At 39.0% G+C, this 12,899-nt stretch overlaps 1 protein-coding gene across 3 annotated transcripts in view; it reads left to right on the top strand.

The window, feature by feature from the left end:
• Positions 1–12,899, top strand: part of LOC148845929 (vacuolar ATP synthase subunit H family protein) — a 63,795-nt gene that overhangs the window by 38,555 nt on the left and 12,341 nt on the right. For all 3 annotated transcript variants that reach the window (XM_088955654.1, XM_088955656.1, XM_088955655.1), the window contains 2 exons: positions 7,289–7,414; positions 7,769–7,894. In XM_088955654.1, the coding sequence (XP_088811780.1) occupies positions 7,289–7,414; positions 7,769–7,894 (252 nt within the window). The remainder of the gene's footprint in view (positions 1–7,288; positions 7,415–7,768; positions 7,895–12,899) is intronic.

The following is a 12,899-nucleotide window of genomic DNA, read 5'->3' as shown; positions in this document are numbered from 1 at the left end:
AAAATCAGAGGATTGATTTGAGTTTAGAGGATGAATGGTCTTGGAAGTGGAATGCATATGGTAGCTTCTCAGTAAATCCCTGTTTCTTAAGTTGTGCAGTTCAGGTCAGGAGAACTTCCCTGCCAAACAGATTTGGAATCCAACTAGTCCCTCCAAGATCAATTTTCCTGGTCTGGACAATGGCTCTTGATAAATGTTTGACTTAGATTAATCTGGAGAGACGTAGTATTTAGATTCTGGATCTCTCCTGTGTTTTGTGTGGAAATCTTGCAGAAACTACAGAGCACTTGTGTATCCATTGTCTGGTTTCCTCTTCAGTCTGGGGACATTTTCTCAAGGTTTTGGAGATTAGCCGGTCCATGCCAAAATCTGTGAAGGAGCTGCTGATGTGTTGAAGAATTGAGGGTCTCGGCAAGAAAGTAAAGCTTGTTTGGAATACCATTGCGCAAGCTGTTCTTTGGTCCATTTGGACTCAAAGAAATAACAGAATCTTCAGTGGTCAATTCAAAAGCTCAGAAGTAATGCAGAGAGCTGTGGGCAAGATATGTTCCTGGGTGTCGGTGAACGAGGAATTTAAAAACCAGAATGTATCTCTTTTGTTTTGTTCTAAATCATGGATGAACTTGTAATCTGTTTTGGGCCCAGGCAGAATTAGTGGTCTGGGCCTTGCTGTGTTATTCTCTTTATTCTGAATAAATTACTTTACCTTTTTCCAAAAAAAAAAAAAATGTATCATCCCTTTTGCCATGTGCTGGGGCATTTGGAGAGAACGCAACAAGAGAATCTTTGATGACAAGGCTAGAGCAGAGGTCAAGCTTGTGATGGATATTTTGTCTTTCCTGGTAGATGGGCCCTTGCTCAATTCTGGATTTAAAAGCTTGAAAAGAAATTATTTTGGGGAAAATGCTTTTTGTTTTTGGTTTCAGTTGTTTGGGCTTTGGTTGTTTCTGTTAGTGAAAACTCTTCACCTGGATGTATCCTTTTCTTTTTCTATTAAAAAAAGTAACTATATCATATCTTATACAAAGTCCATAATTATGGGAAGCATGGAAAGAAATTAGTATTTTTCTAACTTTCATTACTTATAAATTATTGAGCCATTCAAAAAAGTTCTGATAGTAGGAATCTGCTGAATTAAAAAATATGAAAGAAAGTAGTTTATTGAAGAGAAAAGGAAGAGAGAAGGAGAAGAAGAGAAGAAGAGAAGTTGAAAAGAAAAGAGAGCAATAATCTGGCTGCCCCCTTCACTTATTATTTATACTAAAATAATACAACAGTACAAAGATAACTATGCCCTTATAGGGCGGCAAAACATAAAACAACATATATAACACTCAGAAACATAATAAAATTTGGACTCACATAGCTACTGTGGTCCCCACCTCCTATCTAACAACTAATATAAAACATCTACTCAGAAAAACAGCATAAAACTAATTAATCTTCAACACTCCCCCTCAAGTTGTGAGTAAATGTCACACATTCCCAACTTGCGTAGATCATGCTCAATCTTGTTCCTTGCCACCCCTTTAGTGAGAACATCAGCCAGCTACAACTCTGAAGAGACATAAGGCAAACAAACTTCTCCGGTTGTTACCCTTTCTCTTATAAAGTGTCTATCAACTTCAATGTGTTTTGTCCTATCATGCTGAATTGGATTGTGGGCAATATTGATTGCAGCCTGATTGCCACAGTATAGCATCATAGGTTCCTCTACTTTCACCCCAATCTCACTCAAAAGAGATCTAAACCAAAGAAGTTATGAGACACCATGAGCCATGGATCTATACTCAGCCTCTACACTTGACCTTGCCACAACCGCTTGCTTCTTACTCTTCCAAGAGATCAAGTTTCCACCTACAAAGGTACACACTCCTGATGTATACCTCCTGTTATCTAAGCATCATGCCCAGTCTACATCTGTATAGGATTCTAGCTTCAGATTCTCACGATTTGAGAAAAGAATTCCTTTGCCAGGGTGCTTTTTCAAATATGCAAGTATTCTCTCAATAGCTTCCCAGTGTTGAACTTGAGGTGCATGCATGTAATGACTCACAACACTGACAACATAAGAAATATCTTGTCTTGTCATACACAAATACTATAGTCGGCCCACCATTCTTTGATATCTCCCCACATCCTTTACCAATTCACCATCCACACCATTAATTCTGTGATTTGGATCAATAGGAGTGTCTGCTGGTTTGGTCCCCAGCTTCCTAGTCTCTCACAGTAGGTCAAGTACATACTTTCTCTGTGAAATGAAGATCCCATGCTTGGATCTTGCAACTTCAATCCTTAAGAAGTATTTGAGCTCATCAAGATCTTTGATCTCAAATTCTTGTTGCAATGATTTTTTGAGATCATCAATCTCCTCCAGATCATTTCTTGTCACCACTATATCATCCACATACACAATCAGAATTAACACCAAAGCATCTCTCCTCTTCACAAAGAGGGTGTGATCAGACTGTGTCTGTGTGTATCCAAAACGGATGAGTGCCCCTTTGAACCTGTCAAACCAAGCCCTAGGTGACTGTTTCAGTCCATATAGAGATTTTCTGAGTCTATACACCTTTCCTTTACCAACATTTTCATAAAAGCCTGCTGGAATGTCCATATATACCTCATCCTGTAAGTCACCATTGAGGAAAGTATTTTTGACGTCAAGCTAGAACAAGGGCCATGAATAGGTGACTGCTAGAGATAAAAGGATACAAACTGAACTCATCTTAACTACTGGTGCAAAGGTTTCCAGATAATCAATACCATAGGTCTGAGTATAACCTTTTGCTACCAACCTTGCCTTGTACCTCTCTATCTTGCCATCAGTCTTATACTTCACTGTGAATACCCATCGACATCCGACTGTCTCCTTGTCTGGGGGGAGATCAACTATTTTCCAAGTTTGGTTTTTGACCAAAGCATCCATCTCATCTTGCATGGCTGTTTTCCACTCAGGTTTGGAGAGAGCCTCAGTAACATTCCTGGGTATAGACATAAAATCTAGGGAAGAAAGAAAAGCACGGTAGGAGGGTGATAAGGCACTGTAGGAAAGATGGTGTGAAATGCAGTGGGCTGTACACTTTCTCTTCCCCTTACGAATTGCAATGGGAAAATAAAGGTCAATGGGATCAGTTGCAACAATGGTGTTTGGGATAGAAACATTATCATCAGAAAACATAACAGGCTCAGGCTCAAGAGGAATACCTGGAACTATATCTGCCGAATCTGGAGTTTCAGAAGGACTGACAGAGAGTGGTGTGGGTCGAGGATGTGTGGAGTCAACCATCATTTGTCGGCGCTGATATTGCTGTGAGGCTGCTCGTAGTGGCTCAAGTAATGAAACTGGAGGTGCAAGTGCTGGCTGAACTGATGGAGGCACCATAGAAACAGGCAGAGGAATAGATTGTGAGTTCTCCCTAAAACTCTCTCCCTGAGGAGAACCACTCGAGAAGAAGAATGTGGATTAAAAAAAGGTAACATCCATAGTGACAAATTTGCCCCTCGACATTGGGTCATAACAGCAATACCCATTTTGGTTCTGAGCATACCCAAGAAAAACACATTTCTTGGCCTTAGGATCCAATTTCTTGCGATGAGGGCCAAGAATGTGAACAAAAGAAACACAACCAAAAACCCTCAGAGGTATATGAAACATCTCTCCATCTGGAAAAAGAAGGCTAAATGGCACCTTAAACCCCAAAGTCCGTGAAGGAACATGGTTAATCACATGTACGGCTGTAAGAACTGCATTTCCCCAGAACTGTACAGGAACTAAAGCACACACCATAAGACTCCTTGCCACCTCCACAATGTGTTTGTTTTTCCTCTCAACAACTCCATTCTGTTGTAGTGTATATGCATAACTGCTTTGATGAACTACATCATGTTCTAAGAGATACGTGGTTAGGTCCTTCTTGAAGTACTCTCTAGCATTATCTGATATAAAAGCCTTAGTTCTCACTCCAAATTGTGTTAAAACCATCTGGTGGAATTGTCGTACTAAGTTAGGAACCTCATCACGCGATCTCATCAAATATATCCAAGAATATCGTGTATAATCATCTACAAACAAGAGAAAGTAACGGAATCCTCCCATGGAAGGGATTTGATATGGCCACCATACATCAGTGTGAACAATATTAAAAGCAAAAGTACTTTTATTACTTGGTTTAAAAGATTGTCTACAATGCTTTCTTAACTGACAACTCTCACATTCCAAAGTAGATAATTGAACAGACTCAAACAACTTTGGGAAAAGACATTTCAAAAAACTAAAAGAAAGATGTCCCAAGCGATTGTGCCAAAGCATAATTTGGTTCATCGACTCTGGCCCACTACTATTGCTGCTGCTAACATGATGGCCCTGATGTCTCGGAATCTCATCTAGAAGGTAGACTCCATTCACCTCACAACCACTCCCAATCATCTTCTTTGACTCCAGATCCTGCAAAACACAATTACCAGGAAGAAAGGTCACAAAACAATTCAAATTTTTTGTCAAAGAACTAACAGACAATAGGTTGGTATGAAGTCTAGAATATGTAAAACAGAAGATAGAGTTATATCATTGGTCACTCTAACTGTCCCCTTCCTAGCAATGGGCATTTGTGAACAATCTGCTGTAGAGACTCTATCTCTACTAGAGCACAACTGATAGGAACTGAAATTGGTAGGGGCATTAGTCATATGATCAAATGCTCCTGAATCTATAATCTAGGGAGGTCCCTCCTTACCTGAAGTGGATGCAAGATTTGTAGTTGCATATGAACTACCTGTATGTGCAAAGGAAGTGGTATAGTTGGCTCCTGCATTCTGCTGTCCATCTGGAAGGCTAGAGTTGGGTGAATCTTTCTTACTCATAAGCTGTCCAAACCTCTCCAATTTTGTTCTCACTGTTGCTACTGCAATGGATCCCCAATCAGTTTGGGAGAGAGGGGCTGAAGATTCTCCTGTAGTGGCTACATTTGCATTTCCCTTCTTGTTTCTTATCCGAGCAGGCATAAGATTTGGATGAAGCTTCCAACAAGTGTCCTTGGTATGCTTAGGCTTCTTGCAATAATCACACACCAAGTCCTTATCTTCCCTTCTAGCCTCACTACTCCCCTTGTCTCCATTCGACTTAGGTTTTGTTGTACCAACCATAGCCGACCGGTCAATCCTAGGCTGTCTCAGCATTACATTCCTCCTACTCTCCTCTCCAGAGACAAAAGCATAGGCCTGAGAGAGTGTCACACCCTCCCTAGAAAGAATATGCTGCCTAGCAATGTCAAATTCAGGGCTCAGCCCTACCAAGAACTCAAAAACCGTATTCCTCTCTACCAGTTTGTGATAAGTTGCTGCATCATTTACACTTTCCTATACCACAGTTTCTAAGTGATCTATTTCCTGCCATAGGGTTTTCAGCATGGAGAAACAACAAGAGGTTTTTCTCCTTGTTTCATACTTATCACCTGATTTCTTAACTGATAGGCTCTGGCTTCATTTTGCTTCTGAGAGTAGGTTTCAGTCACTCCATCCCAAATCTCCTTAGCAGTATTAGCCCATAGGAATTTTTTTGCAATATGAGGTAACATAGAATTACACAACTAGGACATTACCATGTAATTCTCTTGCACCCATCAGGAAGAATCTGTATCAGGTTTCTTCTCCTCCCCAGTGAGATACCCTAATTTTCCACGGTCACCAATAGCCATCTTAGCTAATTGTGCCCACTCCAAATAATTTGTACCATCAAGTTTACTGTAGTAATGATCCCAGACCCAAAAATATCACTACTACCTCCAACACCTAGTCCCACAGTACTGGTAGATTTCGTATCGGTATTCCAACTCTCCATTTTACTTCAAACATTTCAACAGTAAAAAAAAAATAGATTGGAGACCTTCAAAAAATAATTTAATACTACACACATAGAAATCAACCATTCCGGAAGAAGAAAACCCTAGCTGGAGGGAAATCTCTCTCCTCCCCACGCCTCCCAACAGAGAGAAAAGTGAATCGATCACTCCGGGAGGACTAGAAAATTTCAGAAACCAAACCGCCCTCTTTAGAAAATCAAAAGAAAACTAACAATACTGGGCGCCCAAGATCAGATCAAAAACAAAGAGTCCAACTTTTCTGGGATTGTTCTCCGTACTCCAGTTCTTCTTGATTTTGGTGCCGAACAGTAGATCACCTTCCTGATGTCTAGATCCCACCAAAAACTCCAAGAACTGGGCAATCTATAGCAGATCGATCAGCCCTTTACTACTTCATGCAGTCGGCTGATCTAGGGCTGTATGAGAATGCTTCAAGAAACCCTAGCCGATGCTCTGATACCAGGTAGGAATCTGCTGAATTAAAAAATATGAAAGAAAGTAGTTTCTTGAAGAGAGGAGAGAGAAGGAGAAGAAGAGAAGTTGAAAAGAAAAGAGCAATAATCTAGCCGCCCCCTTCACTTATTATTTATACTAAAATAATAGAACAGTACAAAGACAACTATGCCCTTATAGGGCGGCAAAACATAAAACAGCATATATAACACTCAGAAACATAATAAAATTTGTACTCACATAACTACTGTGGTCCCCACTTCCTATCTAACAACTAACATAAAACATCTACTGTGGTCCCCACTTCCTATCTAACTACTGTGATAAATTATTTAAATCCCATATTATACATGTTAACTCCATTTGGGAAGAGTGCAAATACAGTGCAAATACAGATGTGTCAAGTGCATTCTGGTCCATGCAAATGCAAACTTGGTTTAGTTTTGCATTCATAAATTTACTTTCTTGCCAAACGATTTTTAGTTGTTATGAGTGCAAACACAAATTCCTAGAATGGAATCTACCTTTTTTTAGATTGCCCAGCTTTTGAGTGCAAAGTTTGCATACTTTGCTCTCATTTTGGATGCAAACATGCCTTGAAATTTGTGAAAGCTGCACTTTCAGTACATAAATGCATTCTTACCAAACACCAGAAAAACTGAACCAGAGTGCATATATGCACTGAACTGGCAGCATTTGCACTCTTCCCAAACGGAGCCTAACTTCCTAATCTGGTTGCATGGCCTACAATTGGGTTCTTTGTGTTGGCTGGACTTATTCCCATGGATCTTTCCTTGTACACATCATGCATACTTGTAAGTTCTGGGACTGGGAATTTATATCATTCCTTTTGAATTGTTCATTAGTGAAATCTTGTCACTGATAAAAATGGTTCTGGAATTTGTAAGTGTTTTTTTTTTATTTTTCTTTCCCATATCTCCTGAAACTCATGTCTTGTTTTCTTGTGGCAGCTTCTTTATGAAACATGCCTATGTGTTTGGCTCTTGTCATACTATGAACCTGCAGTGGAGTATCTGGCTACTTCTAGGACCCTTCCACGACTAGTAGAAGTGGTTAAAGGTTCAACTAAGGAAAAGGTAGGGTGTAGTTTGTTGCAGGTTGAGTTCATTTCACACACTACAGATTTTCTTTTTGTAACTACAAGTTAGTTTTCACACCAGCTGTTGTTCCAAGGGAAAGGCGTAGAAAACAAAACATTATGTGAATTTATACCTTCCCTTCCTAAATTTCTCTTGATCATAGGAAGATTGATGCTGTTTATTACTTTCAAGTTCCCAACCTATTGGAATGTAATCCATCCTTTTGCTTCCTCACCCATTTATATCCTTATGATTTTACCTTTCCCTTTTTGCTTTCTAAATTTTCAACATGTGTCAACAACTAATTCTGTTTACTAACTTCAGTAACTTGGAATGGTTGATTTGTTTTAGGTTGTGAGGGTTGTTGTCTTAACCCTTAAGAACTTGCTTTCCAGAGGGACATTTGGGGCTCAGATGGTAGACCTTGGATTACCTCAAATTGTTCAAAATTTGAAAGCTCAAGCATGGAGTGATGAGGTGAGAAGAAATTATGAAATTCTTTATGGTTTTCCTGGCTGCATTTGTTTCAAGTGCAAATTTTATTTGTACTAGGTAAAATGTTTAAGATGTAAAATGAAGTTGAGTAAAATCTTGGTTCAGTTTCATTCAGATTCATAGATGCTGAGGTGCTAAGGCAAGACTAAGCAACAAGGTGCGCCTTGTCACCTAGACAACTAGGCACCTTTGGAAAAAATTAGTCAGTCTTCCAGAAACTGAAGTAAAGGCACATGTAGCTCTCTATACCATTGTACTAAACAATGGCCTCTTATTGTAGTATACTGATGAGGCCAAAATGAAAGATTTATAGGACAGATACAAGACCAGCACATTTTTTTTTTTGGTTCTTGTGAGTTGGAGAATAAGGGTATGACTGCATGTGCCTTCATATGAGGAAGACAATCTAATTTTCTCAAGGGCAAATCACCTTCTTGGTGGTGTTTTATCTATATAAAAGAATTTGGTTAATTTAGCTTATCTTTCTTTTTTATGGGTAGCTTGTTTCCTAGTTGAAGTAGCAACTAGCTAACATTGAAACTGATCTAAATGGAATAAATTAAACGTTAAAATGAGAATGCAAGCAACACTACTTGGTGCAAGGGATTACAAACTTACAACTAGATCTGTTCACGGGCCAGGCTTTGCCTCTACATTAATAGAATATGCTCAGGCCCAAGTCCGAGCCCGGCCCTCATATAAAGTCCGAAGCCTGGGCCTGAACCCGAGCCCAGCCAGAAATTTGGAAAAAAAAGATTTTTTTCCTTTCTAATTCAATTAAAAGCTGTTTTATTTAGATTAAAAGACTTCAAAACCTAAAAAAATAATGAAAAGTCTCATTATTACTTGAAAAAAGAGAAGAAAAAATATTATATATATATACTTTTTTATTATATAAAATATATTTTTATTAATATAGTACACTATCAAGTTTTTATATTAAAAAATTAATATATTATATTTTTATTAATATAATACACTATCAAGAAAAATAAAGAAAAAAATCAGGCCCGATATTTTAGGCCCGAGCCCAAGCCTGCGTGCCTGAAATCTTGTCCAAGCCCAACTTAGATCAGGCCGGGCCGTCTGGTTACCCGACCCATGAACAGGTCTACTTACAACTCAACTAAGCCTTATCCCAACTTTATGGGTTGCCTACATGAATCACGTTCCACCATTCCACTCTGTTCAATATCATATCCATTGTTAAATTATGGACCCTAATTTCATTTCCCACTACTTGAACCAAGTCCTTTTTGGCCTGCCCTTAGCTTTTCTAGAGATTTCAACTTGCAAGGAGAGAATAGTTTTTATAGTAAATAAAAAATAAATTTATTAAAAGGGAAAAAAAGACTCAGATGAGTATGAACTCAGGTTATGAGGAATCAGTGAGACAAACCATACTATCTACCTTACGCCACTAACACCCCAATGCTCACATTCACAAAACCAGAAAAAAATGGTACCTCACCAAAGTTTAAAAACTCACCAACACCTTAAGCAACCAAATCCCCTACCTGAACTAACTTTCACAGATCTAATTCACTGCTTTGCAGATACACACAGATGGTTAGCAAACTTCAAAGCAACAGAACCCCACAAAGTATATATCCCAACACCAAAGCTCTTCTTATTGCCCTTCATCTTCTACAAATAACTAATTTGCTTCTGGATTTGAAGAATTGCAATTTTCTTCTCTTTATTTCTCTTCTAGTTCCAAGAGAACTTTCCTAGCAAAGTCTTCTACTCGGCTACTCCTAGGAAAAGAATTCCTAACTCCTACTCACCTTGATTTCTTTTCAACTACCCTATTCAGATACATTTTCTTATCTATCTTGAGATTCTTAACCACTATTTCTGAAAATTTCCAAGTTCTATATTATCCTCATTCTCTGGCATGACCATTTCAACTTCATTTTTAGCCAGCATGCCCATGCAATCGACGGTAGGTAAAGAAGAAAATCAATCTAAGTAAAAATAAGTATTCCAAGCTGAAAGTAGAAGAAAAAAGGAAGAGATAGTAGAAATCAGAAGAGGAAGAAGATGATGAGAGAAGAATGGAGAAGGAGAAGAGAGTTCGATCTGTTCTCTCTCCTTTCTCCTAACCACTTTTATTAATTTAATAATTATGGGCATAATTACAAAGATTCCCTTAATGGGGGCAGCCCAGCTCATGAACACAACACAAAGAGAATAAAAAGGAGTTAACAGGCCCATTAACATAAACATAACTAACAAAAGAAGACAAGAAATAAAAGAGCACTAGGGCCCATTCGACCCAGTCTCTCTACAGATGATATACAAATTTCACTATTGAGTGCATCACAAACCTTCTCTTTCTCGTCCAGAAGCAAGCTATGACAATCACTTTCTCTACTGAACTCCTAGGAGCTAGTGATCACTGTCTTCTTTTCCAGATCCTAAAATTTGATTTGGAATGTTTTCTGATCATCTCCTCTTAAAGACCTTCTTGAACTTGTGAAGAAACTCCCTGATTTACCATTTTATTGTAGTCCTTATTGTATTGTTTTCTTATTTATTATTATTTTCACTTCAGTCCTGCAAGGGCCTCCTTGTAAGTTCTCTAAATTGTGTTACCCTAGAAGGGCCTCTTTGTAATTTCTGTAACTTTTACTTTCTATATAAATGACCCTTGGGGTAGGGTTGAAGCATCCATTCTTCATCCCAGAATTTTGTATTCTGCTCTGGGTCTGTTGACATGGTATAAGAGCAGGCTGCTCTGTAATCAGCTCTTGCTTTATGCTCTTTCTGATATCTCAAAGGCTGCTGGCTTCTGGGTGCTTTGTCCGAAGATAGGGCTGTTCTGATCAACCCTAATCCTTGCTCTCTGTTCTGAGATTTCGGCAAGAGAGGTCTTCCTGGAACGCCTCTGTTTCCAAAGAAACCTGATTGATTGTGTCGCCCTAGTCTGTTCTTCTAACTCAGAAGCTTTCTTCGAGATTGGTCAAGCTTTGGAGGAGTTCTGATCTCTCTAGGGCAGCAGCAGCTTTCTTCTTCTTCTGGTCTTCTCTCAAGGGTGGCTGCAGTTTTCCCTTGGACTGGTGTATTCTCAGGCCTTCTCCAAACTTCGAACATTTTGTTCTTGACTACTGGTGCTTCAGATTGAAGGGTTTCAAACTTTCAATAGTCCTCTTCATTCCCTGTCAAGCTGATTATCTGAATCCTATTGGTGGCTGATTTAAACTGCACACGTCAGGTTGGTGAATCTCTCTTGCAACCCTAGTTTTCTTTGTGCTGTCCTAGGGTTACTTGGTAGGAGCTGTGTTCAATACTGAGGGCATTCAGTCCTCTCCTTAGTTCAACAGTCCTGGAACCTTCAGGTTGGACTGTCAACACAACTGGTTGGAGTTGTTCTGGATAAATTTCTTGGAGGATTTTGATTCTTCTACAGAGTGGCAAATCTGTATTGTAGATATTTGACCATATTTCTCTTCCAGGCCAGATTTATTGTTGTTTGTCTGAACTGCTTGCTGCCAAAAAAAAAAAAAAACTTGATTGGATTGTTGACTTGAACTGCTATTGAATTAAGTGAAGCGGTTAACAGCCTTGATCATTGAATTTCAGTGTTGCTACTTTTCTGCCTGGGTTGCCTTTATTTATTCTTGATGGCTGACAAAGTAGATTTTCTCCCTATAAAATTTGATGGAACTAACTACAATATGTGGAAGTTCCATTTTGATTTCTATGTTGAGGGAAAGGGACTTGAAGGCTACTTGAATGGGACTGTAAGTAAACCTGATGAGGATGAGGCTGATAGTAAAGCCTATACACAATGGAAGCTTGACAACGGAAAGTTTGTCTCATGGATTTTGAGCTCCATTGCGCCTTACATTAGTGTTCCTATGAGAGGACTAAGGACTGCCTATGAGATGTATGCCTACTTGAAAAAGGTGTATCATTAGTCCAATATGTCACGACAATGCTAAATTGAATCTAAAATCTTTGCTTATTGCCAAGGGGACAAAAAGATTCAAGAATACTATTCAGGCTTTATTGATCTTTGGGCTAAATATGAACTTGTTCATACTAAACCCTCTTATCCTGTTGAATGTGTCAAGTATTTGCAGAAACATTTTGAAAATAGGAAAGTTAATCAATTTCTCATGAGGCCGAGACCTGAGTATGAAACTAGACTCTTAACTACTGCAAACATAGAAGGGAAACACCCTGATTCAAGGATTGATACTGTTTTTCTTGTATGAGGGAATAATAAATCTGGTGGAAAGGACCCTTCTAAAACTCAATGCTATGATGTAAAGGATATGGACATATAGCCTCATTGCAAAAAGAAGAATGTCTGCACATATTGCAAACAACATGGACATATCATTCCAGATTGCCCAATCTGTCCACCCAAGAGACCCATGAAGAAGAATCAGCCACGTGCTTATCAAGCGTCTGAGGGACGAATGTCCTATACCCCCATTGCCAAGGGAGAGTCCTCTGCTTCCATGAATAAAGAAGAGATACAACAACTGGTATCTTCTACCATCTCATCTGCCTTTTTTGCTATCGGCCTATTTGGTGAGTTCTCTAGTTATTGCTCTTCTCCTGTTTGGATAATTGATTTTGGTGCTACAAATCATATGATTGGGGCCTATTCTGAACCTTCAAACAGATTGTCTGAAACCAACCTGTTTTGAATGCAACTACAGTAACCCGAACCAGGAGAGAAGGAAGAAGAAGATGAAGAAGAAGAAGAAAAGAGAAAGAGAGAACAAGAGGGTTTAGTCGAAACTGCTTAATCTTCCAGTCATTCGACCCCCTAATGTTTATTAGGTTCTAATAATGTTTACAAGGACTAAACTGCCCTTACAGTGTGGGGCAGAGTATCTCTAATAAAACTGCCACATAAGCAAGGTACTTAACAAACATGGGATGACTAAACTACCCCTATTCGGCTCACTTTAACACTCCCCCTCAAGCTGGAGAATATATATCATATAATCCCAACTTGTTACATAGA

Source organism: Nelumbo lutea, chromosome 7, assembly GCF_056320005.1.
Source record: "Nelumbo lutea isolate HS-2025 chromosome 7, American lotus-T2T, whole genome shotgun sequence".
NCBI classification, from domain to species: domain Eukaryota; kingdom Viridiplantae; phylum Streptophyta; class Magnoliopsida; order Proteales; family Nelumbonaceae; genus Nelumbo; species Nelumbo lutea.
Note: the sequence above shows the minus strand (reverse complement) of the source record. Positions and strands in the feature narration are given on the sequence as shown.